The following is a 27725-nucleotide window of genomic DNA, read 5'->3' on the forward strand; positions in this document are numbered from 1 at the left end:
AGAAATTTTATTTTTAGAGCTCATAAAAATAAAGTTTCTGGCTTGAAAATGGCCCTAAATTTTATTACATATAGTTAGAAAAATAAAATATCTTTTTTTTTTAATAAAAGGAACTCTTTGATTGTACATACCCTTTTTCACTGGGAGGAAATCTGTCTATAATGCTTAGTGTTGCATTCAAAACTTAGGACTCCCAGGAAAGAGAAGAAACTTCTACTAGACCATATAGTCACCAATGAGGACAAAATTGTTTCTTTCTACATCCTGTCTGAGATTTAGGTCGTCATGATATTTGGGAGAGGCAGCCTCCTTTTGGGTGGGAGGACAGAATCGATTCTTGTTCTATTCTCTCTGATATTTAGGTCAATTTGATTTCATCTATTTGAAGTAGGCTAAATAAGGTACCAGGCAACGAGGTGGTGCAATGAATAGAGAGCTGGACCTGGAGTCAGGAAGATTTATCTGAGAAAACTGAGACAAACCTCAAGATACTTCTTGTATTTTGGAAATGATATTTCACATATTATCTGTATACTAAAAACTCATTTGAGATTATGACTGAGACTATATAATAACAAACATATAAAAATCAGCTATTTGATTCCAACCATGCAGATAATAATTAACAACATTTTTCCTTTCCTTCACAGCTGTTGGAAACCATGCTTGTATTATCTATAATTTTTTTGTAAATATCTACCAAAAAAAGAGAGAGAGAGAGAACAACCCCTAAAATGTCTCTTGGGCCTTATATGAAGCATTCTCTGTGGAATTTCTTTCCTTTGAAGACCAGCACATAAACGATTAGGCTTTAATTTGAGATAGCACACATCCTAGAGAAAAGAGTCTGAATTTGAGATAGCACACAGTCTAGAGAAAAGAGTCTGAATTAGTATTTTGTTCACATTTCTCAAGGTTTCAAATTGAAAATGAGGAAAGAAGCACCCCTTGCCTCATCACCGCCACCAAATCTAGGCTCCAATAAGCTTCAATTAAAGCATATAGCAGCCTAGTCATTACAAAACTGTTTTTTTCTACCAGTTTGATGTTTGAAGGAAAAGCTATTTTTAATGCATTCATATAACAAATTCTTTTAATTCCATACTAATTGCCCACCCTAAGACCTTTTACTTTCTCTCATATAGTCCTTCTGGGAAATTATTTATGTACCTGTGTTCCATCATTTTTTAGAGTGTTCCTTTTACAGACCAACAATGGCCCCACTAGACCAGAGCTGGTGTCTTTGATTGCATCCACTGCTGAGAAGTACATATATGTCAAACAGGGGGGATCATCAACTGTTGGGCTTACACTTTCAGGCACCATCCACCTGTATTTGAATTTGTCACCTGGTTTTACATGGGCTCCCATCTTCTGAAACCCTTAGAGAAACAAAGTAAAATGATCAGTTATTCAAAGGGGGACATAAGAACAGAGAAACATAAACATCTCTCAGACCTATGTTTAATCAAGGCTGGGATCTTTTCCCAGACAGTGGTACCAAGGAAAACTTGCTGAAGGGTACTGTTGTTCTTGGACCGCCTAATGCCAAGTTCAGTACGGCTATAACATTTTAGAAATTTAAGGCAAGGGACAAACTTCTTTTCAATCCTCAATCCTATATATTTGAGAGACAGAGAAGGACTTTAAAGATAGGGGTGCAAAGGAGAGTAAAAATGACAAGTTATTATTTTTCCCTTTCTTCCTTGTCCCTGAAATAATACTCCTACATTTTCCTAAAGACATTTTATGTTGATAGCAACAAAAAACAGACAATGGTGACACATATTCAATTCATTTGGACAAATATTTAAGCACCCACTATGTGCAAAAGCAATATATTAGCCATAATTTCTGCCCTCAAGGATGGTGATATAAGTTATAATATGGTAATGGGCATAGGAAGAGGTCAACTAGCCATGCAAACCTTAAACAAGGTTTAAGAGTCTCAAGAAAAATTGTGATGTTCAATGGAATGTTAGTTGGATCCTAATCTTCCTAATGTAATGTTCCTTTTGCTTTAACACACTGTGACAAAGCTTCAAACCTTTCACTCTAAAATTCTGATTTATGCATCAAGGATAGATCAGAGATCAAACAACACACTAGTTGTCTTTCTTGACATTAATCACCAAAGTTGGATTCCTTTAATATCCTTAAAACCTCAACTTGTTATTGATTCATGAATTAATCCAAACCATTCATTTCTATTTTTATTTGGAGAAATAACTTCATTAAGTAATTGGTTGCTTGAAAAATGGTCACAGAAGAGAGAGAAGAATGAATTTCTAGGTAAAATATCCTACAAAATACAGGTTTTTAAAAATTCAGATAAAAACTTTCATAGTTACAAAATATGGTGCTTTTCTGGGTTAAGTCAGTTATAATGAATCTAAGAGATTTAAAAAATAATTTTTTCCTTAGTAAAGTAAAAAACATGAAAACAAAACTTCCTGGATGTTTTCCCCAAAAATAGAGATTTTAAAATATATACACAATATATAGAAGCTGAGATTATGCAAAATTGAAGAGAAAAAACAAAAATTCCAGAAAAAATAGTATGTGTAGGTAGCTTCAAGGTCCTAAGTTGTCCCCATAGCAATTCCAGAGTTTTCCCTTCTGTTCCTCTGCTTCATGACTTTATAATCAGCATATCATGTCTGAAATAAAGGTACTATTGACATCCAAATAGCCCAACACATAGATTCTTTGATCAAGAATAAAAATTTCAAATAAGTAGATGAAAATACAAGAAGGAACACTTTTTTTTCCAGCTAATTCCAGAGTCCAGGCTATTAAAAAAAATCTACCTATACAAATGCAGCCTTGCATTCTCAACTGGCATCCTACCCAAATACCCGATAGTAGAGTGGAGGTGGCCATGAATTCTCCGAGGCTGTGTCAAATCTTAATCCAAGTGGAAACTCTTCAGAAGTGAGCCTAATGATGGGTCATATGTTGGTATACTGAGACTGTGCTAGCTAAACTGAGTGATTCATCACCACGTTGACCAAAAGATGATATATTTTTAAGTCACAATAGTTTTCAAAGCAATAAGGAGGTTGCAATCTACATGGGTAAAATGAAAGTCACTACTGATGAAATCCCATATTTTAAGTTTTAAATTATATTTTCAGTTTTTCAGTTTCTTGGACAAATGAATACCCTAAGCTTATTACCTTTTGACTATCAAGATAAAAATAGCCAGAATTTTGCTATGGGAGGTAGGTCCTTGGGAATTTTCATATAAAGGTTTGGCTGTGGGCTCTGTATCCATTTATTTAGGAGACCAGACAGGACCTGAATATCCTGTATCCTGAACCAGGCTGGAATTCTGCCTCCTTACCACTTTAGCATCGCTATCAGAGTAGACCAGCAAAACATCTTATTCTAACCTGAGTAAGAAGCACTCTAGCCTAGCTGTCCATCTCAGCAAGAAGTAAACTATCAATCTGGCCAAATTCTGGCCTCCCTATTAGCTGAATTGCCTTTCAATTTGGAACAATTAGAACAACTGGACTTTTAGAAGAGCATCAGGATGATTTTCAGCCTGTCTGAGGCACTGGGTTTATGTAGTCTTTGAAGATCTGGTCTCTGTACAAAAATCAGGAAAAGCCCAAAGAATAATGCTGTCCAATCTGTGGTGGTGAGATGTTTTTCACTTGTCATTTTAATCAGAATTGTTTTCCAAGCAATAGCCACATTGCACTAATGAATGATTCCTTTTCTTAACTAGGAAATAAAATATTCCAGAGACATTGTGCAAGAAATGTTATTCTTTTTTTGTGAGAGACAGCCCCTCATAGGGGAGAGAGGACTGGTCTAGGAAACAGAAGGGATGTAACCGAGTCCTGGATTTGCTATGAACTAGCAGTGTGATAGGGCTAACCATTTAACTCTTTACCTCAGTTTCCTCATCTGTAAAATAAGCTGGAAAAAAGAAATGGCAAAACCAGTCCAATATTTCTGCCAAGAAAACCCTAGATGGGGTCATAAAGAGTTGGGCAGGTCTCAACAATAGACTGGGAAAGAGTTCCCTCCACTAGCCATCTGATAGTTGAACCTCCTGATTCCACATTTCATCTGTAAATTGAAGGGGTTGAATAAACCTAAGCTGCTATGGGTGGGGGTAGTAAGACGATGAAACTGGCCTCAGAATGCTGCTGATGAGAGCACAGCTGTAAGGAAGGGGAGAAGTTGGTCTCTAACTTTTTGTTCTTCCTACCCATTGCTACCTGTTTGGTCTGCCTCCACTGAACCTAGCCTTAACTAAAAAGAGGACTAACACTTGGGCAAGCTAAAAAGCAACAATCAGAGTTCTTCCAGGTACAGAGCAGCAGAGGTGTAACTAAGCATTAAAAGTGGAAGGAGTTCAGAGTTAATGGAGTGGGGGCAAAGTTAGGTGATGGATCTACATGGGGCAGTGGATAAAGCACTAGGGAGTCATGAAGACTCATTGTCCTGAGTTTAAATTTGTCCTCAGGTATAAGGTAGCTATGTGACCCTGGGCAAACCCTTTAACTCTCTTTGCCTCGGTTTCTTCATTTGTAAAATAAGATGGAGAAAGAAATGGCAAAAACCACTCCAATATTTCTGCCAAGAAAGCCCCAAATGGGATCACGAAGAGTTTGGCAGGACTTAACAACAAAGCAACAAGAGCCTGGGAAAGAATTCCCTCAACCATCTGATAGATTCTAATGTTAGTTAATTATTCTGCTAACTAGCTGCCAAGCTCTTGTTTTTCTCTATTGCTAAAAGAAGTCGTGTCATCAGAACCTGTAAATTTGTCATGCTGGGACCAAGTCCTGATAACCTTTCCCTAGTTACAGCTCTTGGCAAGAAACTCTAAAGGAAAAGGTGAGGGAACCTCCTCCAAAGGCAAAATGAAGAAAGAATAAAAGTTTCCATAATCACAATCATAAAGATCTTATGTGAAAAAGGCACTACATATAATATGCATTACTATATGTTCTATATTACATTATATTATGCACAGACATACTATCATATCCTATTTTGTCATGTCATATAAAGTTGTTATATTACATCACAGAGCATGACAATATGTTATAGGGACAATTGATCACTAACTCTTCCATACGTCTTCTTCCTAGCTAGGCTGTAAGTTTCTTATGGGCAGGAAATAAGCCTTTTACTTCTTCTGTACCCTTTAAATGAAAAGTACACAATTATAATCACAAATAAGTCCTTGTTGCTACTGAGCAAAGACCACATAAGACTGATATGAATTGCATATTACATTGAATACAGAATCTAGATACATAGATTTGTCATCTTGGGGTTAAGTGCTGATAACCCTTCCCTAGCTAGAGGTCTTGGCAAAAGCTCTGAAGTAGTGAAGGAAAAGATGAAGAAAAGGCAATAGCCTTTAGTATCCTATCTGATCTTCCCTGCAAAAAAAAAATTCTGCATCCTATAGACTAATAATAATTGCTAACATTTATAAAGCACTTCTATGTGCCAAGCTCTAGTTTAAGCACTTTACAAGTATTGCATTTGAGCCTTACTACATCTCTGGGATGTAGCTGCTATTATTTTCCCCACTTTATAGATGAGGACACTGAGGCAAACAGAAGTCAAGCATCTAAAGTAAGACATAACTCATTTGACATCAATGCAAAGCCATATTGGACCCCACCAGTACTCTAGCCTCCTCTCTATGAAAGCTCTCTTTCCTCAGATTTGTCACTGTCCTGACCCTCCATATTTCCTTTGCATTTCCTCACTCTCCCTTCTATCCTAGCTATCTATGTGCCAGTCTTTTTTCCAATTAGGTTGTAAACTCCCTGTGAGCAGGGCCTATCTTATGGATCTTTATATCTTTCCCCAGTCCCTTCTGTTGAAGGTGAATCCCTGGAAGAGCATAATTGACTCCATTCTGTTCCCTAGTAACCATTTTGCCCAACATGATTCTTCATGGACACCACTAGTTGCAACAGCTTTTGTCATGTCATTCTCTCTCTCCTTTTCTCCTCTTATTGGTGCAAAAAGGCTATAAAGTTGCTGTCCAGAGTCCTAGGAATTTCTTCCTCTCTTTTCTGGTGTAATGGGCAGTTTTCCTTGATTTCATGAAACTAGCTATGCTAAGAAGATAATTCTATTATCTACTGTAGCAAATAATGTCATTTTCTCTTAACAAGTACACTACAGTTTGTATAGTCCCTTGAATTTTAATGAATAGCATCTTCCTTTTTCTTTGTTTTATATAATGTAAAAATATCATTTGCCTATTGTGAATGATGCATTCCCCATCAGTGGAGAATGTTTGGAGAGTGCCATACTTTGAGTGTAATAAAACCTGTATCTGATTTGTTTGGACTTTTTGGTGTTAGTTGAATAGATAAGTAAATATCTATTTGTGCTTTGTTCCTAAAAGGAGTTTTGTAAATGTTTATTGAGCTGAATGGAGCCAATGAAGCTGCTTACACCAACTAGCTGCATTTGTACAAACAGAACAATACTTACCATCAAGGTTTGGTGCTGCATCAGATGCCTTGTTGTAGAGTACACCATGGGGCAAAATGCTGTAGACCCTATCCGCTTTGTTGGCAAAAGTCACTATTATTGTGTCACCCACCTCAGCTTTGATGACTGGGCCTATGAGAGTTTGAGACAGGGAGGAGAAAATGAAAGGAGGAGAGAGGGCAAAGAAAAGGGAAGGAAAGGAGAATTTATTTAGCGTCATTAGCTCTCACAAATGAAATCTGTCCCCCTGGGTTGAAATATTTGGAATGATTTACTGTACCAAGTATTCCAAGGTGGATTTCTGTCCCAGATCGGCTTTTTCTTCTGGTAAAAGATGCATCAGTATACTCCACATACTGAACTTTCCAGTATTTTCCTCCTATCCTAGTTTCCCCTTGGGTGAAGAAGGGCTCAGATTCACTGTGAAAGGATGCGGGAACCTGATTGAGAACGTTTCCACATGCACACCAAATGCCTCACTTAATGGGTATAAGCTCTTCTCTCCAACACACCAGGAGAAACTCTGGAGGGGTCCTTTAACAGTCCCCAGGAACATTTAACCAACTGAAAGTGAAAAGGCTCATAGAAGCTCAGGAGCATTTATACCCTAGTCATACCCTAGCATCTCAATACACTTCAATAAACATTTATTACATGTCTACATATTCAAAACAATGAAGGTACAAAAAAATGGATAGCAATATTTGCCATAAGGACTGACATTATAGTAAAGGAATATAGCACTTAAGCAGATAAATAAATTTAATTTAATTTGAGAAAGGTGAGAAAGCACTAATAATTAGGACAACCAGTGACGGTTTCTGGGGTATTTGATTGAACCTTCAAGAAAGCTAAAAATTCTTAGGCTGGAGTTCTTAATCTCTTTTGTTTCATGGATCCCTTTGGAAGTCTAGTGAAGTCTATGGACTTTCTCAGAATTATGGCTTTAAATACATAAAACAAAATAGTTATGATTACAAAGGAAACCAATTATGTTATAATACAGTTTATCTATATCTAGCTAACTAGCTGTGTGTGTGTGTGCGTGTGTGTGTGTGTGTGTGTGTGTGTGTCTATTCACCTTTCTATCTATGTACTTTTAAAAAAAAAACAAGTTCTTTTAACTCAGATTAAAGACTCCTATTCAAAGGGATGGGTGTAAGGAAGGGAATCATTATAGGCAATCAAGACATCAAATATGAAATCATGGAGGTGGGACATAGTATGCCAAATTCTGGGAACAGTAAGTAGGCTAATTTGGCTGGAACTGAAAATGCCCAAATGTAGCAACGTTTAAGAAGTCTAGAAAAGCAGACTGGTGTCAGACTGTAAAGGGCTTTATGTGACAATAAGTGTGGTAGACAAAGATTAGCAAGGGAAAAAACTGATTTGTTCCACCACTATTTTTCACAGAGCTCTAACAAAAAAGAGTTAACTCTTTATTAGTAAGGACTGGATCCAAAGACACTAGATTTTACATCATGATAATTTGCATGTATGACTATAGAATATAAAATCTATGCGGGAAGGATATAACTGGTCTTTGCCTTAAACAGTGTTTTGCAAATATAGATGCTTTATACATGTAAAAAATTAATTCAACAAACATATATTAAGATTTTCTACAAAGTAATAGATAACTTTTCTCAACTGATAACTACAATATATAATAAATTCTTAATTATCTGAAATCTCACTTCTGTCCTCAAAATCCTTCAGTAAATTTCTATGGCCTTCTGAACAGGACATAACATATGACTGATAATCATATATTCTGATGAAAAGTTACTTTATAGGATATGCATGAATTACTATTCTTTAAAGAAGAATACAATATCTATTTCATTCTGAAACTAAATGAATATTGGCATATCCAGAGTTTAGCACAGATTTTTGCACATGGTGAATACTTAGTAAATATTTATTTTTACTGAATGACTAATTTAATTCTACATATATTCTGATGAAATACTAGGGATCCCAAGAACAAATTTAAATATCAAATCTTAGCAGTTACAATCTGAGCCAAAGTATCCGTTGTCATTTTTTCCACCTGCTCAATGAGATTCTATCATATCCTTTTCTTTGTCATATCTTTAGACTAGGAGTTCTTGACCCTTTGTGTGTGCTATAGTTCTTTTTGTTCAGTCTGGGGAAGCCTATGGACCCCTTTAAAAAAAGTGTTTTTAAATCCATGAAATAAAAATAGGATAACCAAAAAACTCAATTATAGTGAAATACAGTTATAAAAATTTTTTTCTTAAAGTTCATGGACCCCAGATTAAGAATCCCTACTCTACCACTATATGTAAAAGGCAAGAAACTTAGCAGGAAAGTATTTAGTTCTCCATTAGGACACAACAGATTTTCTTATGAGAATCTTTACAAGTGTCTATCCTAACAGTAATGAGCTAGCAAAGGGCAATGACTTACCTGCCAGTGGCATTTAAGGGCAGGCCACTGTACTTATCGTAACCCTGAGGACCATAGTCCCAAAGAATTTTTTCAGCAGCAATATAGTAACTTCTCTCCCGGCCTTGCAACTTGGGTTGATAAATATTATTTGTGCATGTCTTGACATTATACTGTCCCAGCATACCCGCTATATAAGAGAAGGAAACCATAAGTCAAGTTAAAATATTGCTGATGGCTACCTATTTTTAAAGAGTTTTCTAACATTGCCAGTGGTTTTCAGGGTATATTATTATTACATTCCAGGAAAAACCTAAATGCCACTCATAATCAGCATTTGCTGAACAATCATAGCATTAACCCATCGGTCTTGTTAAAAGGTGATGGTTTAATGATAAAAATGTCACAAGCTGCTGCTTATTTTCCCAGATTATATATGAATATTAAAATTAGCTAGAAAATGTTGAAGTCAATTATATTTCAGCTTTTACAGGAAACCATCCAGAATGGATGGACAGTGAGAATATCCATTACCCTGGCCACATCCTTCCTTCCTTCCTTCCATTTCCTCCTTTCCAGGAAGCTAAGTGGCACTGTGGGTAGAGATGAGTTCAAATCAGACCTCAGATGCTTACTAGCTATGTGACCCTGAACATATCACTTAATTTCCATTTTTCTCAACTTCCTCATCTATAAAATAGGGATAATAATAGCACCTACTTTACAGGGTTATTGGAAAGATCAGATGAGATTATGTCTGTAAAACACTTGGCAAAATGCTACTATTGATTTTTATTGCTATAATTATTATTATTACTCTATCCCAGACCCCCAAATTGTCTAAGAACCTATCCCAGCAGCAGGAAGACCTGTTACTATTTGCCTTTGGGGATGCATTGACTATTACTTTCCCAATTTGTCTCTGCCCCAAGTCAGAGTCTCTCAAAGCCCTTCTGGAATGCTTGACTACTTGTATGTCTTGGCTGAGGTGGAAATCACCAACTCTGTTCTTTATGATAAAAATGGAAGACCACTAGGCTTTATGAGATGCCATTGCCTCCTAAGGTCCTCTAGGACTCCCATGTGCTCTTTCCCTGAACCTATAAACTCCAGACATCACCATCTGCCCTCTGACTGAAATTTTAAAAAATATCTTGTCTTTCCTGTTAAAGGGATGGGCTCTTTGAGAGCAGAAACTCTTGCTTTTGCATTTAAATCCCCAGTGCTTAGCATTGTGCCTAGCTTGTTGACTAATTAGTTTATCTCCTATTATAGGTTATAAGCAGTGTAAGGGGAGAGTCTCCACCATATATCTCCTTGTACACCAAAGGAAATTGTCTCCTTCAGTGCCTAGAAGACAGACTTATGTTAAGTAATCATTTAATAAATAAGATGTATTTATTATATAAATTTATTATATGTTATTTATTTGTTTGTTTATTCTAAATTTTACTATATATAGATATATAATATATAAATATAAATAATAAATAAATGTTTTACATGCACACATATTAATGTATGTTTGTGCTATCTTCATTTATGGAAAGTTTTAACAAGAAAACCATCTAACAAAAACAATAAAAATTAAGAACTTGCTACATATACAATATCATGTGAATTATCAAGGATGCAAAAATGAAAGATGCAAGTTCCCAAATGTAGACACTTTCAGCCTAATGGGAAGGGACAGGACATATCTTGGGGAGACGATGCTCATATATAATCTGCTTTGTATTGTTAAGATTAAAATTTTGTTTCTAGTAATAAAAGTATTATATTTTAGAGGCTTATTAAATATTAAGAAATAAAGAAAATATGAATATAGAAAGCACGTGCCTCCTCCCAGCTCGAGCTCCAGGAAGCCTGTGCACAGGAAGTGAGCGAACTGCAGAGGCTGTTCTTTACCTCACTTCCTGAGCCTCACAAGTGCCAATGGTGGCTCAAGCTTGGCTTAGGACAGCCCAGGGGGGCAGTTAGTTGTTTCTGATTTGTCATTAACTAGCACATGCCCTAGTGTGGGTGTGCACATTCTTGGGTGCTAGACCAAGCAAGATGGAGGAAATTTAAAATTCACAGTATACAGTGTCTGACTAACAAACAATAATGTTTGGACACATAATATAAGAGAAAGGGTTCTGGCTCTGATATTGGAGAGTTTGTGTCCAAATTCTTCCTCTGTCACTTAGTACCTATGTAACATTAAACTAATCATTTTAACCTCTTTGTGACTTAGTTTCCTCATCTGTGAAGTGAAAGAGTTATACTAGATGAGCTCTAAAGTATCCTTTCCAGCTCTAAATGCTTATGATTCAATGATCAGTTATCCCATGATTTGTCAAAATGAGTATATAGTGACTTTCTATGCTTCCTTGTCATCAGGCTCTATCTCTTTACCTTGCAGATGGTCACTGACTTGGCAGGTGATCATCCATTTCCCAGCATTCTCAGCTTTCATTTCTGTGGTAAGAAAAGTGGCGGGGAACAGGTTGACAACATCAGTCCGATGTCCTCTGCTGATGAAGGTGTTGCCATAAAAGTAGATGGAGTGGATGTCGATCTCATTGCCCATTCCAAATAAGTGCCAGGACACAGTGTCTCCCACACATATCTCTGGCTCAGGGAAGTTTCCAAAAAGATAACCATTAAGAGCTAGAAAAGAAAAGAAAAAAGAAAAATCAAAGGAAATGGAGACGTTCACAAAGGAAATAGACTCTTTTGCTGACATATAAAGTGGGAATATTTATTTCAATATTTTTAAAGATTAATTATTTCAGAGCCATAACCAACATGGTGGAGTAAAAAGGATCAAAAAGAGTTAAACTCTTCATACAACATTCCAAAAACAAATAAAAAGAAATAGGGAGGAAATGCTAAAACACACATACACATACTAAAAACTAACAAAAAAATTTTTAATTAGAAAAATAGTTCCAATATACTAATAAATACCATAGAACAACTGAATCAACTGAATGGAAATTAAACAAAAAATCATGTAAGTCCTCCTGAGAGGTATTCTCAAATGGATAGGAAAGAAGGAAACAAGTGCTTTATTAAGCACCTACTATGTTCCAGGCATTGTGCTAAGTGCTTTTCAAATACTATTTAATTTGATCCTCACAACAACCCTGCAAAGTAAGTACCATTATTATCTCAATTAATCCTGTTTTGTAGTTGAAGAATCTGAGTTAAATAGTAAAATGCCCAGGATCACACTAAAGATAGTAAGTAGCTGAGGTCAAATTTGAATTCACGTCTTCCTGACTCCAGGCACAGTGCTATACTTACTGTGCTACCTAGCTATGGACACATTTCAAAGAACTTGAGCAAGGTTAGGAAAAGGATAAGAACATTTGGAAAATTAATTTTTTAAAATTTTGGTAAATAGTGACATGAGGAAATCAAGTGAGAACTAAGATTCCAAAACAGAGCAAGAGGAAATAATTCTTTTAAAATAGTGTGGAGAATATGGGAGAAAACTTCCCGAATTCCATATACCCCATTGCAGTAATAGAAAACAGAATTTTCACATAATGCAGAATAGCTGGTAATAGAGATCTAAGCTATCACTGAACTGTCCAAACTGTAGGACAAACATATGCACCCAGATGATGGACCTGGACAAAAGATCACACTCAGAAATCTCAGGATTGTTGACTTCACAGAGTACCAAGAAAAACAAAAGAATATGAATATATTTGATGAAAAAGAATTAAAATTTCCAAAATTTGCCAAAGCAAATAATAAGTGAGCATGGTATAAAAACAATATTTTACATGTCTTTGTACTCCAGCACTACATTGCCAAGGAAAATGTATTACAAACACCTAGAAGTGAATAAATCAGTCACAGGAATAATAATGATGAAGAAAATGTAACTTTGAAGGAGAAAAAGGTAGGATTGTAGAAAAAGAAATGCAATATTTTTACAAAATTAAGAAATGAGAACCATGAACCAAGAATTATCACCCCAGAAAAACCCAGCATACTCTATTTACTCTGTAGATATCGTGTATGTAAATAGTTTTTATATGTGTATATATATATATATACATATTTTTTCTTCCTCATTAGAATGAAGAACACTTTGAGAATAGGGACTATGTTTTTGTTCTTCTTTGTATTCCCAGAATTTGGAATACTCCTTGATACATCATAAGTATTTAATAAATAAAGTGGATTAATATGAAGAATAACAGCAATAAAAATACAGAGGCACTCTAGTTTCTCTTTCCCAGAAGAAAACAGCACAATTCCAATTAAATTACAAAGGTATTATTTTACTGAACCAGAAAAAAAAACAAAACAAAATTCATATGGAGAAACAAAAGGTCAAGAATACCAAAGGAACCAGATTTTAAACTATATAATAAAGTAGTAATTATCAAACTATTTGGTACTGGCTAAGAAACAGAAAAGTAGATCAATAGAACAAAATAGATATATAAAAAACAATTGTAAAAAATTAGAGTAAATTTGTATTTTACAAAAGTAAAGACCCAGGGTTTGGGGATAAAAATTAATTATTTGGTAAAAAATATTTTGGGAAAACTGGAAAGCAGTCTAACAAAAACTAGATATAGAGCAATATCTTACACCATCTACCAAGATAAAATCAAAATAGATACATGACCAAGACATGAAGGGAGATATCATAAACAAATTAGAACAGAGAATTTGTTACTTATCAGATTTAAAGATAGGAGAAGAATTTATGAACAATCAAGACAGAAAGCATTATAACATGTAAAGTGGATAACTTGAATACATTAAATTAATAAGGGTTTGTACAAATGAAACCAATGTAGCCAAATAACAAGGAAAGAAGTTGGAGGGGGGATTTGTAGACAGTTTCTCAGAGAGGTCTCATATTTGAAATATATGGAGAATTTTGTTAAATTTATAATAATATGAGCCATTCTCCAATTAATAAATGACCAAAAGATATGAACAGAGTTTTTGAGTGAAAAAATCAAAGCTATATATAACTATGTGGAAAATGTCCTACATTATTATGGATTAGAGAAATGTCTCATCTCACACCCATCAAATTTGACAAAATGATAAAAGGGCAAAATAACAAATGTTGAAGGGAATGTGAAAAAAAAGGGGAACATTAATACATTGTTGATGGAACTGTGAACTGATCCAACCATTTTGGAGAATAATTTAGAATTACACCCAGAGAGTTATAAAACTGTATATACCTTTTGACTCAGCAATACCACTGTTAGGTTTGTTTCCTAAGATGATCAGGAAAGGAACTCCTTAAGATGAAAAAGGGGGAAAAGCTTATCTGTTCCAAAATATTTATAATCTATATCAAAATATTTATATTTATATCAAAATATATTTATCTTTTTGTGGTGGCACAGAACTAGAAGGGATGTCCATCAATTGGGGAATGGCTAAATAAGTTGTGGTATATGATTGTGATGGAATACTACTGCACCATAAGAAATGAAGAATGGGCTAATTAAAAAAAACATGGAAAGGTCTTCATGAAGTTTTGAAGAATGAAATGAGCAGAACCCAGAGAACATTATATACAGCAATAGAAATATTGTTTGAAGAATGACTTATGTATGTCCACCTCCAAAGGAAGAACTAACAAATAGAAATAAGCAAGATATAGCTTTATATGTACATGTCTTTTTGTCAAATGATGTCTTCTCTGATGCAAAAAGGGAGGGACAAAGGAAGTTATCTGATTATTTTATTGTAACAAATAAATAAGTGTAAACTTAAAAAAAAACATAGCACACAAAATCCTGATCTGGAAATTCAAAGGAAAGTCATAGCAAGTCATTTTTTTTTTCCATCTGAGAGAGCAGAGAGAACTCCACAGAGACTGGAAACAGGATGTGACTAGAAGCATGTTATATAGCACTGTTGTTGAGGGAGAGACAATACAAAAATGCAAGAGGAAGTCCCAGATCCAGAATAAAAGTACCTAAACTTGTATAAGAAGCAGAAACAGGTGTCAGCTGGTTGTTTAGTTGCTCACTACCTAGTTTGAGGGGATTAATCTAAGGTGTTCTCGCATCCAGAATAGTTACTGGATCTTAGCTATATGCTGAGCAAGAAATAAGTTCAAAATAAGCAGTAAGTTGATGACTTTGACCCCAGGAGAAGAGCAAGTTCTCAGTTCCACTTTCTAGCCAACTCTGAAGTCTACAGAGAAATAACCAGGAAAGAATCACAGACCAAAGGGAAGTCTATGCTTCTACCACTCTGAACCGAAAGGGCTTCCCAGCTCTCTGACAGTGGCTGATTTCAACATCAGCCTAATAAAATTCTTACCAGAGCAAGCATACAGGTCTGCCCCTCTGACCCAAATCCAGGTCAGGAACGCACAGAGCACATAATAAAGGAGATAGCAATCACTTTTCCCTTGATCCGTCCACCTTGACAATACTGAAGGCAAGAAGGTTCTCAGCCTGAACTGTCCCTGAAAGTCTGGAATATTATAACACTAGCCCAAGAAAGTAGCAGTGGGAATGGCTTAGATAATCCCTAGTCTTTCCCAAGCATAAAACCCCAAATCAGGAAGTAGCCTGGTCAAAGAAAAAAAATCCCACCATAAAAGGTTATTATGGTGACAGACACACTCAAGACCCAAAAGAAGAAAAGAAAGATACTACAGCATCCATAAGCATAGTCTTAAAGAAAAAGCACAGTTTGAATACAATTTCAAGTAGAATTTTGAAAGAGATTAAGCAAGAGGATTTGGGGGAGTTGACAATTTTTTTAATATATATGAAATAAGGACACTGGGGGGAAATGGAAAAGAAATTAATTATGGAAGTAAGAATTGAAAAGGAATTAACTGCTTGACAAAAAAAGGTATAAAACTATGTTCAAGCAACAAACTTTCTGAAAATTAGAATGGACCAAATAGGAACTAATGACTTTATGAGACAACAAAAGATATTAAAACAAAGTCAAAAGACTGGGGGGAGAATAGAAGAAAATTCAAGGTATCTCATAGCAAAATAACTGGCCTAGAAAACAAATTGAGAAGAGAAATTTTTAGAATCATGGGACCTGGGGGCAGCTGGGTAGCTCAGTGGATTGAGAATCAGGCCTAGAGACGGGAGGTCCTAGGTTCAAATCTGGCCTCAGACACTTCCCAACTGTGTGATCCTGGGCAAGTCACTTGACCCTCATTGCCTAGCCCTTACTACTCTTCTGCCTTGGAGCCAATATACAACATTGACTCCAAGACAGAAGGTAAGGGTTTAAATTTTTTTTAATTAAAAAAAAAAAAGAATCATGGGACCACCTAAAAGCCATAAACAAACAAACAAAAAATAAATAGTCCAAACATCATCTTTTAAGAAGTCACAGGGGGAAAGCTAGGTGACTCAGTAGATTGAAACCCAGGCCTAGAGATGAGAGTCCTGGGTTCAGAATCTGCCCTTTGACATTTTCTAGCTGTCTGATCCTAGGCAAGTCACTTAATCCCCATTGCCTATCCCTTGACATTCTTCTGCCCTGAAACCCACACACAGTATTGATTCTAAATTAGAAGGTGAAGATTTTTTTAAGTAGTCATAAAAGAAAGTATTCCAGATCTCTTAGACTCAGAGGCAAACTAGATAGAGAAAAAAATCTATCAGTCACCTCATGAAAGAAACTCCAAAATGAAAACTACAAGAATATATTAGCCAAAATCCAGAGTTTGTAGGTCAGAGAAAAATGCAACAAACAGCCAGAAAGAAAGAATTCAAGTATAAAGGAGTCACCATCAGGACCACACAGTAGCCATTACCATAGAGGAGTGGAACGTTTGGAATATCATATTATGGAAAACAAAAGCTATATAGATTTACAAGTAAGAATAACTTACCTAGGTAATCTGAATATAATACTATGAAGAGAAAATTAATTTTTGCCAAAATAGAAGACAATAAAGCATAAGTTTCTTATTTTATTTAATAGCTTTTGAAACTTATGAGAAATCTATTCATTGAATGATGTGTTGAAACAAAATTTGCTGATAGAAATAAAATGACAAATGTAGACAGTCAGAGATTCTATGTATTACATTTAAGGACAATTGCACAATAAAATCAGTAGTTTAAAAATCATGTGATTTATTTCAGATAGTAGTACTCCTAGAAACTAAAACTTTAGCAACTCAATTATGCCTGGGCAAAAAAAGAAATTGGAGGCAGAGAGGTGGCTCAGTAGAAAAAGCACTGGGCCTGGAATCAGGAAGACCTGAGTTCAAATCTGAATTCAGACATTTAAATAGCTATGTGACATTGGGCAAATCATTTAACCTCTGTTTGCCTTAATAAGCCAGGGAAGGAAATGACAAACCATTGCAGTCTTTTTGCCAAGAAAATCCTATGAACATTGGTGTGCTATAGTCCACAGGGTCACAGAGGGTCAAAGACAACTGAACTACTGCACAACAAGAAGAAAAAAGAAGAAATTACAAAGCAACAATAGATTTTTCAATAATGATGATATAGATACATAATATAAAAATTCAGAGGAAATTTCAGTACACTAAATATCTTTATTAATCAATATTATAAGCAGAGAGAAAATAATAAATGGAATTTAAACTTAAAGAGAACAAAAAAGAAAAAAACAATTGAAATGAGAAATCTAAGGCTATTTTAAAAATAACTAATGACTAGTTTTAAATACCAATTTTTTTTTAAAAGAGAGATTCCAATTAGGAAAAAGAAATTGTGAAAGTCATTAAAGATTGATATACACAGATTTATATGAATAAATATGAGAAACTAAAAGAAATGAATGATTTTCTTCAGAAGGGCAAAATATACAAGCTAGAAGAAATGTGGATAACCCAAAGATCAGCCTTAGTAGGACAAATATATTACAAAGATTCCCTACAAAAGGCATGACCCAGAGATATTCACAAGTGAATGCTATCAAACTTTTGAAAAGGAAATAATACTTATAACATAAAGACTATTTCAAAACAGAAAATGATGAGAGCTTTCCATGTCCTTTATACACCAATATGATCTTGATCCTTAAACCTAACAAATATAAACAAATTTGAGAAAAGAAAACATGTATTATTAATGAATATTAACATTAAAATATTAAGTAAAGGATTTAAGCATAAAATAATGGTAGTACATAAAAAATATAAAGCACTTATAAATATAAGGATGGCAGGTATAAAGTTTATAAAACAATAAAATAAAATATTGAACAAGAAAAGTGGACTATATAATCATGTCATTGGCTATAGAGAAAAATTCTTAATGAAATACATCATTCGTCTATATTAAAATATTTTAAAACTCCAAGAATAGAAGATCTTTCCATAACATGATTATATATGTGTGTGTATATTTATTTACATAGATATATTTACACATATAAATATGTTTATATTTAAGATCACAAGATAGGACTATATACAACTGAGCTTTTCAGTGCAATCTAAGCTTTTCTGTTTTCATGGAACCTTGCTAGATCTTAGACTGCTGTCATAGAGACTGGGAGAACCCAGAGTCACTTCCATGCCAGGATGAAGCATCAAAGGAGAGTTTTACAAAAGAAAGTAGTATTAACCATTCTTTACTGGCAAATGCCGTCATGTCCTCTAGAAAATTTATCTCACATCATATCCCATTGTCAGTAAATGTACTCGGGTTATTTAATCTAGAGAAGACCAGGGCTAAGGTTGGGAATCATACTTTGCCTCCAAGTATTTAGAAGTCTATGAAATGAGTATTCAACTTGCTCTGTTTGATTCTAGCAGGTAGAATTAGGAGCAGTCATTAGAAATTGCCAAGAACCAAGTTTCCACTTAAAGCAAGGAAAAATTTCCTAACAAATAGCATTATCCAAAAGTGCAATGAGCTGGTAGAATAGGATCCACCTGATGGAAGGACTTCAAACAGAGATTGGATGATGACTTGTCACCAACGTTGTAGACAGAATTCTCTCCCAGGTATAGGTTGGACTAAGTAGACATCCAGTTCTCTACTGTAAAATTGTTTTATTCTATAATTCTTCCATTGTTCTCTAAGTGTTTTATTGGTTAGAAGAAAAAAAGCTTAGATTACATTGAAAAGAAAGAGTATTGGACTTGGGAGTCTGGAAAAAATGTTGAACCCTGGCTTTGCCATTTGCCATTGTAAGACTCAAATAAATATTTAATACTTCAAGTATTATTTTTATATAAAGTTTATTATCTAACAAAATAAAACCACATGCCCCAGCTCATCTACCTGCTCAAAAAACCTGCTCCACCAAAGCCACGACAGGAAGATAAGAGCCAGAGAGACAGACCTTCACCCAATTTATATCCTGTCTACATCAGCATGTAATGACAGGAAGTGAGTGGGGTTCTGGGAATCTTAGTTTAGCTGGGGGCCATAGTTTTGCTGGGGATCGTAGTTTTTAGGGTAATGGATTCTAATTACACACCATGTATCCTGGAGCAGTAATTTTATTTATTTGTAATTTTATTTTCTTATTCTATGAAGGGAGAAGGTTAAACTAAATAATTTCTTAGGTTTCTTCCAGGGCTAACAGACACAATGATTCTGAATTCCAGAATTAATAACTTCTAGATTCATTACATTGGGCAAGTCACAATCTCTCTGATCTCTGATCAGTTTTTTCATGTGTGAAATGGGAATAAGAATATTAGGACCATCTTCTATCAAGAGGACATTGTGAGAAAGTGTTTTACAAAGCTCAAGATGTAATATAAGTGTAAACTACCACTAATATATTAAATATCACAGAATCTTCCAGGTGGAAGGGACCATAGATATCATCTTGTCCGACCACCTCGTTTTACAATTGAAGAAACTAAAGCCAAGAAACTCTTCTTTCATTCTTTTTTCAATAAGACAGCAAGAAGGGCTAGCTAGATAGTATAATAGACACAACACTGTCATTTTTTTTAACTGTGAAGATTTTTTTATTGCAATATTAATGAAGGGAGATTAAAAAAAAACTATGGACAAGAGTAAAACAGTACCAGAAATCAAATTAGTAACCCCCAAATGACTTCTATTTATACAAAATGTAAACATTTGCCCTGGGATTTCTCTCAAGTGGCTACCAGGCCTGGAGTCAGGAGAACTTGGGGTCCAATCTGACCTTGGATGCTTTTTAGCAATGTGATATTTAACCCTTGATTGCCTAGCCCTTGCTGCCCTTCTATGTTAGAATTGATACTAAGATAAAAGGTAAGGGTTTTTTTTTTGGGGGGGGGGGAATGACATCAAGTGCCTCAAGAACAAGAATCTTCCATAAAGCTAGGTACACAATAGGTAGATACTAAATATTTTTTGTCTTAAACTAGTGAGAACACTCACCATGCATTTTGTTGCTCCTTTGAAAAACGGCATCATTCTTGTCAACTGTGCCAGGAGCAGTGCAGAAATTCCTGATATTTTCATCCAGGTACCAGCTTTGATTTTCATCAACCAGTGTGAACATGATTACAATTTCTTTATTAACATCAGTTCTGATTGCTGGATTATTAGTCAGAGTTCCTGCAGGACAAATATTTTTTTTAATTGTCAAGTCACAGTGAATGTTAACTAAATTGGGAAGTAATTTTTAGCACTAAGTTTCCTTGATGGTGCTATTTGGTAAGCACTGAACTGTTTCAAAAAGCTATGGATATTTCAACATAGAAATAATAATTTTAATAACAGCTTATATTTCTGTATTCCATCATGGTTTACAACATACATCCAGGAATTCTGAAGGCACAGAGAGAAGACATGCCTTTGAGGATGACCTGTGTTGTATATTGTAGAGGGGTTCCTCATTCAGGGGCAGATTTTATTACAGGGTTTCTGGAGTCCCTTACAATTCTGAAATTTTAAGATTCTGGGATCTAGAGATGGTCTTCCTTGATTTATTTCATAAAACTGGATACAGCTTGGGGAATAAGCTGAAAACTGAGATAAACTGAAATCATTTCCTGAAATGGAGAACTATTAATAGTCTTTGTCTGGAAATCACCACAATTTTAGGAATAAAAATCTTCTACCGGTTCCTAAACATTTGCACTCAGAAAAAAATAACAAGAAATTCATTCATCTGATCATTTTTTGTCCTGCCAATGCCAAACACACTATTTATTTTGCTTAATTGAATTTTTTTAACTTTTGGGCTTATGCATCTAGTTGGGGTCCAAACATATCCATTAAGGCAGAACTGCTCTGAAGGAATCAGCCTAATAACAGATCTTAAAAGATTGAAAATATTAGTCACATCAACCTAATTTACTGCTCTCTTCCACTTATATTCTCATCATTATCCATCTGAAGAATTTCCTTATCCTTGAAGGTTGCATTATGAAAATAGGGAGCACATTTTACAGGTGACAAGGGACAGAAAACACCAGAACCATGACTGTTACCCACACAAATTAGCAAGCAATCCAAGAACAGAGCCTCATCATGGGTCTCTTCTCTCAAAAAGAAACTCCCATGAAATCTTTATTTCATACCTTTTTTACAAACCAGTAGTGGCCCTATCAACCCAGAGCATATGTCCTTTGGTGCATCAATGTGAGAATGGTAAACCCAGGTCAGACAATTGGCATCCGCAAAAGCAGGAGCATATTCTTCTCTTGCTGGCCAAACATAGGTATAATTTTTACCAGGAGGAACCATGTCATCATCTTTATTTTTTCCAGATGTTCCATCAGGATATAGCGCTCCTAGGAAGAGAAAGAAAAGTCAGCAATCACAGACTTAAAGCATAGAGGTAGTTTTCTACTTCTGAATTCTCTGTACTAGTCATACGAATAAAATTCAATTCAAATATAAAGGCATTAATGACCCAGGACAACCCAGAGGAACTTAGGAGGAAAAACGCTATCCACATCCAGAGAAAGAAAGAACTGTGCAAACAGAAACACATTAGAAAAATATAAGATCCATCACATAGCTCGATAGGGATATGATTGGGGTTTTGATGTTAAAGGATCAGTCTGCTGCAAATACGAATAACATGGAAATAGGTTTTGAACATATATAACCCAATGGAACTGCTTGTAGGCTTCAGGAGTGGGGAGTAAAGAGAAGGAGGCAAGGCTCATGAATCATGTAACCATGAAAAAATATTCTAAAAAAAAAATAAAAACTTCAAAAAAATAAATAAAACTAATATAAAGGCATTGTATTGAATGACTATTAAGCATAGTAGGCAGCTAGGTGTCACAGTGGTTAGAGTATGAGCCTGCGGTTGGGAAGACTCATCTTCCTGAGTTCAAATATGACTTTAAATAGCTGTGTGACTCTGGGCAAGTCACTTAACCCCATTTGCCAAGCTGATGAAGGAAATGACAAACTACTCCAGTATCTTTGCCAAGAAAACCCCAAATGGGGTAATGAAGAGTCATATACAACTGTAATGACTGAACAAGAGCAACATGAAGATTAGGGACTAGCCATGATTTCAGTGGGATAGAGAACTCTCAGGTGAAGAAACTCATTTTAACAATGTTGGTCAGCATCAACTCTGCAATTTATGGTCTTAGGAAAGTATATAACCAAGTGCTTGAGTATTTGCTTGGGATCACACAGAGGCAGAAGTTGAACTTTGATCTTCCTGATTTCAAGGCAAGTTCTCTATCCAATCACTACACCATTGTGCCTCTCCTTTTTCTATCTAGCATTATACAATCAGTATTGGAGTATATGAAATAAATTATGTGCACAGTCTATCATCCAGTTTATAGCTTTTTCCAAGAGATAAGATTTATTTGTATGAGATAAGTAGAGAACAATTTAATTCAAGAATATGTATTAAGTCCCCATGCAGAGCACTCCGGTCATTGGGAGAGATACAAAGATAAGTCAAGCAATATCTGCCTGCATGGAGCTTTAACATTCTAAAGTTTAATGCACTAGGAAGCACATAATCAAATGCTAAATTAAAATAATCAAATGTCGAAATGTACAGAAGAGATGAAGCATTATAAGATAGTCAGGAGAAGAAGAGTTCAAGATGGTGTAAAGATTAAATTTAATACTTAATAAGTAAGTATTATATTTTAAAAGTCTTATTAATAATAACTAAAGTAAAAGAACTACCTAAACCCAGCCCAGTCTCAAGAGAAGAAAGGAAGAGAGAGGAGCTACAAAACTTATAAAAGAATAACGTGACCACGCAAATATGGAGGCGCAGGAGAGATTAAAGGGAATTTTGGGAAATACTAAGTGACTTCTGGGGGATGAGGTCCAAAGGTTCAAAATCTCCATTTGCATAGAATCTGATTCCATCTGAAGGCTTCATTGACTTTGAAGCCTGGGTAGGGTGTGGAGAGGTGAAAAGGCAGACTGAGTAATGGTAGGGAGAAAAACATCAGCATGGAAGAGAATCAAGGATTCATGACATTCACTCCCTAAAGCCTTTGTTTCTTTGTTATTGTCCCTCCTCACCTCTGACTCTTAGGATTGATCTTTAGTTTCATTCAAGGCCCAGCTCAGGGTGTTCCTCTGACATGCTGGGGGCTTCCCTTTAGGTTTCTTGGCACTGTATGGTTGGCTATTATCCTTCATACTCAAAGAGGAACAGTGACATTACTTGTGATATCTTTTGACTTGGGCATAAATTGGATTTAAGTGAGGCAGAGTTGCACAAAGTCATCATCAGCCTCACTCTGTCTTCCAGAGTCAAAAGTTAAGATGACTGGTGATGGGGCTTCTTCAGTGTCTAACCACACTCTAAACCATCCACCGTACCTTGCTTTAGCTGCCTTCATGGCCATTGGAACAAATTGTTTTCATCTAACCTTTCCACTAGGGGAAGTCTTCAACTCCTTAACTTACTGATGGGTTTCAAGCCTGTTGGTTACCCTTCATGTGGTTTAGCCCTCCTGCCCAGATGGTTTACCAGGGCACAGCCACTGTCCATGCTATAGCTTCTCAGAGGCATAGTCAAGTGTTGGATAGCAGTGGATACCAAAGGAGGGCTCAGAATCCCCTCACACTAGAGGTTCTAGTCTTCTCTGAACAACACACACACACACACACACACACACACACACACACACACACACTGGAATTTTCAGATGTCTATGGTTTATCCCTTGCTCAACATGTGACCAGCCCACCTTTTTCAGCCATGCATCTCTCTAATGTCATTTTTTACAGTTTTCTTACTTACATAATACTTCACTATAAATATATACTGAAATAAATCAAGCCCAGTCAATAAGGATTTTAGTATTTTATCCAAAGATATTTTACTTTCCCAATTATATGTAATAATAACCTTCAACAAACATTTTCTGAAATCATAAGATACAAATTATCTATCTCCCTCCCTCCTTTCCCTCCTCTCAGAAACTAAGCAATTTGATCTAGGTTATATAGGTATTACCATGCAAAATATCCTTCCCTATTGGTTGTTGATGTAAGAGAATATTCATATAAAACCAAGACCCCAAAATAAAACCATAAATAAATGTGTGAAAGATAGTATGCTTTGATCTGCATCAGACTCCAATAATTCTTTCTCTGGAGGTAGATGGCATTCTTTGTCATTAGTCCTTTAGAATTGTCCTAATTATTGATTTGCTAAGAGTAGCTGTCTTTCACAAATGATCATCATACAGTATTGCTGTTACTGTGTTCAATGCTCCCCCAATTCTGCTTATTTTTGCTCTGCATCAGTTCATGTAGGTCTTTCCAGTTCTTTCTGAAATCATCCTGTTCATCATTTCTTACAGCACAATAGTATTTCATCACCAACATATACCACAATTTGTTCAGCCATTCCTCAATTGATGGATATACCCTCAGTTTCCAGTTTTTTGCCATAACAAACTAAGAGCTGCTATAAATATTTTTATGCAAGTACATCTCATTTTTATTTTTCATTTTATTTCTTTGATTTTTCAATGGCTAACTGATTCTTTTTGTTTCTCTCCCCTCTTCCCTCCCCCATCCTGGAGTTGACAAGCAATTCCATGGAGTTATACATATATTATCACTCAAATCCTATTTCCATATTATCTATTTTTGTAATAGAGTAATCTTTTAAAGTCCAAACCCCAAATCATATATCCAAATAAATAAGGGATAAATCATATGTTTTCTTCTGGATTGCTAATTCCATAGTTCTTTCTCTAGATGTGGATAGTATTCTTTCTCATAAATCCCTCAGAGTTGTCCTTGATTTCCTTGCATTCCTCCTTTCTCATTTTTGAAGATCTCTTTGGTCTACAGACCCCATAGTGATATTACAGGATCAAAGGGTATACACGGTTTTATAGCCCATTGAAATTTGCATCTTATTAAACATTTATTATAGCCCAGAAACTATACTAAATTCTGGAGAATATAAATAATGGCAAAAAAAATGGTCCCTGTCTTTAAGGAACTCACATTCTAGTAGAAGAAACAAATTCCAAAAAACTGTATATGCGAGACCTATTCATGGCTACCATGCAATTCTCTATTGCCCTCTGGGTGCCCCTAAACCTTAATTCAATGAAGACTGTGACTCACAATCATCCCAGAAGATGATATTTTAAAAGATGACCTTTTGTCAGGGGCAGCGAGGTAGCATGGTGGATAGAGCTCCAGGCTGGGACTTGGAAGGAATTGGGTTCAAATATGGTCTCAGATACTTCTTAGCTGCATGATCCTGGGCAAGTCTTAACCTGGGTTTGCTAGTCCTTGCCTTCTGTCTTAGAATTGTTACTGAGACATAAAATAAGCATTTTTTTAAAAAAGAAGAAAAAATGACCTTTTGTCACAAAGAGAATTTTGGGCTTATTAAAAATGTCATTTTTAAAAAATGGTTACCCAAGGTAACCATTATAAATATAGGATCTGCCCTTTTGTGAAGTAGAAGCTACTATTAGTTGCTAAACAGAATACTGGAAGATGAAATCATATTCCTTAGCATTTTACTCGAATTACAAATAATAGATTTGTGGGGATGGGTCCAGGCTAGCCTAGCCAATTTTCATTCCTCTTCCAACTGTTTCTGACTCTCCTAATTTCATCACTATGACTCTGCTGCCTTCTTGCTCTATACCTTTCCTTAGTGCCCTGACCCCTGTTATCTTAATATTGCAATAATTTGTCATTTCCTTCTCTAGCTCAATTTACATATAAGAAATTGAGGCAAATGGGATTAAGTGACTGGTCCAGGGTCACACAGCTAATAAGTGTCTGAGTCCAAATTTGAACTCAGGTAGTTGAGTCTTCTGACTGCAAGCTTGGTGCTCCATCCACTGTACTACTTACCTGGGACATAGTACATGCTTATTAAATGCATATTGTTTAACTGTCTTAGAGTTGTCCAATTTTACCAATATCCAATCCTCATTAATCAAATGAATATTGAGCCTCTCCTCAGCAATAGTTAAGTGTAAGCACACCTGCAACATGACTATATCTTAATGCAGAAATTACTCCGTACCAAGCAGCATCTAAAAATCAATGTGCTGCCTTCCATTATGGTTAAACCGTAGAAAATTCTAAGGAGCTCAGAGGGAGCACTATCATGCCCCGAGCCATGTATGGACACATAACAGAAGCCTTGAATGATTCTCTTTTCTTGGAGATGTTCACATTTAGTAGATCAAGCCCAAGGTGGGACTATAAGTAATAAAACTGTTTCTATAATAAATAAATATACCAGACCGTACTATGTAGTATCTCCTTCAAAGCAGTCAGGTCTGCAGGTGGTATGTAAAATCTAACATTGATACAACTGCTCAAAATTATTTTGGAACACAGTTCAAGAAGGTGCCTTCAGAGCCACTCTTTTGAAAATCCTCAAAGGATTTTAATCCTTTGAAACTGTAGTAAGGGATGTCTAGCAGGGCATAATAAGGCAGGCTGACAGCAGGGGATGCTGCAAGCCAAGATTCCAGAGATCAAGGACTGGGTCAACATTCTAAAGCACTGAGAAGCAGAGAGGCAGTTGGGGACTGACAGTTGGGAAATGAGAGTTGCCTCCCTGTAAGAAGACAAAGAGGGAGTGGAGGTGTCTCTCTCTGAAGAGAAAAGACTTTGGAACTGACAGGAAATTGGACCATCTTGAAGGAGTGGTTGAGTGAGAGATTACCCCACACTGGTGTGTGTGTGTGTGTTAATCCTCATCCCCTCCTGAATCCTATGAGGACCCTTCATCCTGAGACTGCTGTCTGGGTAAAAGAAGGACTCTTGGTTGTGAGATTTCTTTGGGCCCCTGTTGTTTTTGCCTTTACAAATCCCTCACTAACTTTAATTACTCCTTTAGTTAGGTTAAGATAATTTTAGAAAGTTTAGGGTTTTAATATCTGTGGTGGGGTTAGAAGTAAGTTAGTCCCTGATTCCCTTCCCTTCTCTCTTCCTTTTAGTTAAATAAACTTTTATTTTATATATAAAGCTTGTTTAAACCTTCCTTTTAATCCATAACAGTTGACGAGCCAATAGGTACTAACCTACAAAAATTTGACTTTGGCCAGGGTAAAGCAGGGAGATTTCTAAGTTGCCTTTTTTTTTGGTCATTTTCTTTCTTTTATTAGAATTTTTTTCATTTTTCCCCAAAGTTTTTATCTAAAAACAAACAAACAAAAAAGAGAAAATGAGAAAAAAAATCACCAGAAACTTAGAAACAAAGAATCTGGGGGAGGAGGAAATTGGATCAAAGGTCGTCCTCCTTGCCCCCTGACTTCTGCCTAGGACAGAACACAGAAGGGAAGGCTTCTCTGCTCTCCCAGTGCCCTCTGAGATCCTAGGGAGGAGACGGGGGAAAATGCCCCAGCCTTAGGAGGCCCTGACCTGCAGATAGATGGTGGCAATAGGAACAGCAGGGGACAAAGTCACAGTGGTCCAAAGGATGTT

The 27725-nt window shown here is 35.8% G+C and overlaps 1 protein-coding gene across 1 annotated transcript in view; it reads right to left on the reverse strand.

The window, feature by feature from the left end:
• HEPHL1 (hephaestin like 1) overlaps window positions 1-27725 on the reverse strand; it is a 92875-nt gene that overhangs the window by 35596 nt on the left and 29554 nt on the right. Inside the window, exons 3-9 of the mRNA XM_007495001.3 lie at window positions 21380-21592; window positions 20232-20411; window positions 11296-11550; window positions 8920-9088; window positions 6767-6906; window positions 6487-6618; window positions 1171-1382 (exon numbers count right to left, since the gene is read on the reverse strand). Of these exons, the coding sequence (XP_007495063.2) occupies window positions 1171-1382; window positions 6487-6618; window positions 6767-6906; window positions 8920-9088; window positions 11296-11550; window positions 20232-20411; window positions 21380-21592 (1301 nt within the window). The remainder of the gene's footprint in view (window positions 1-1170; window positions 1383-6486; window positions 6619-6766; window positions 6907-8919; window positions 9089-11295; window positions 11551-20231; window positions 20412-21379; window positions 21593-27725) is intronic.

The sequence above is a fragment of the Monodelphis domestica genome, chromosome 4 (assembly GCF_027887165.1).
Source record: "Monodelphis domestica isolate mMonDom1 chromosome 4, mMonDom1.pri, whole genome shotgun sequence".
In the NCBI taxonomy this organism is placed as follows: domain Eukaryota; kingdom Metazoa; phylum Chordata; class Mammalia; order Didelphimorphia; family Didelphidae; genus Monodelphis; species Monodelphis domestica.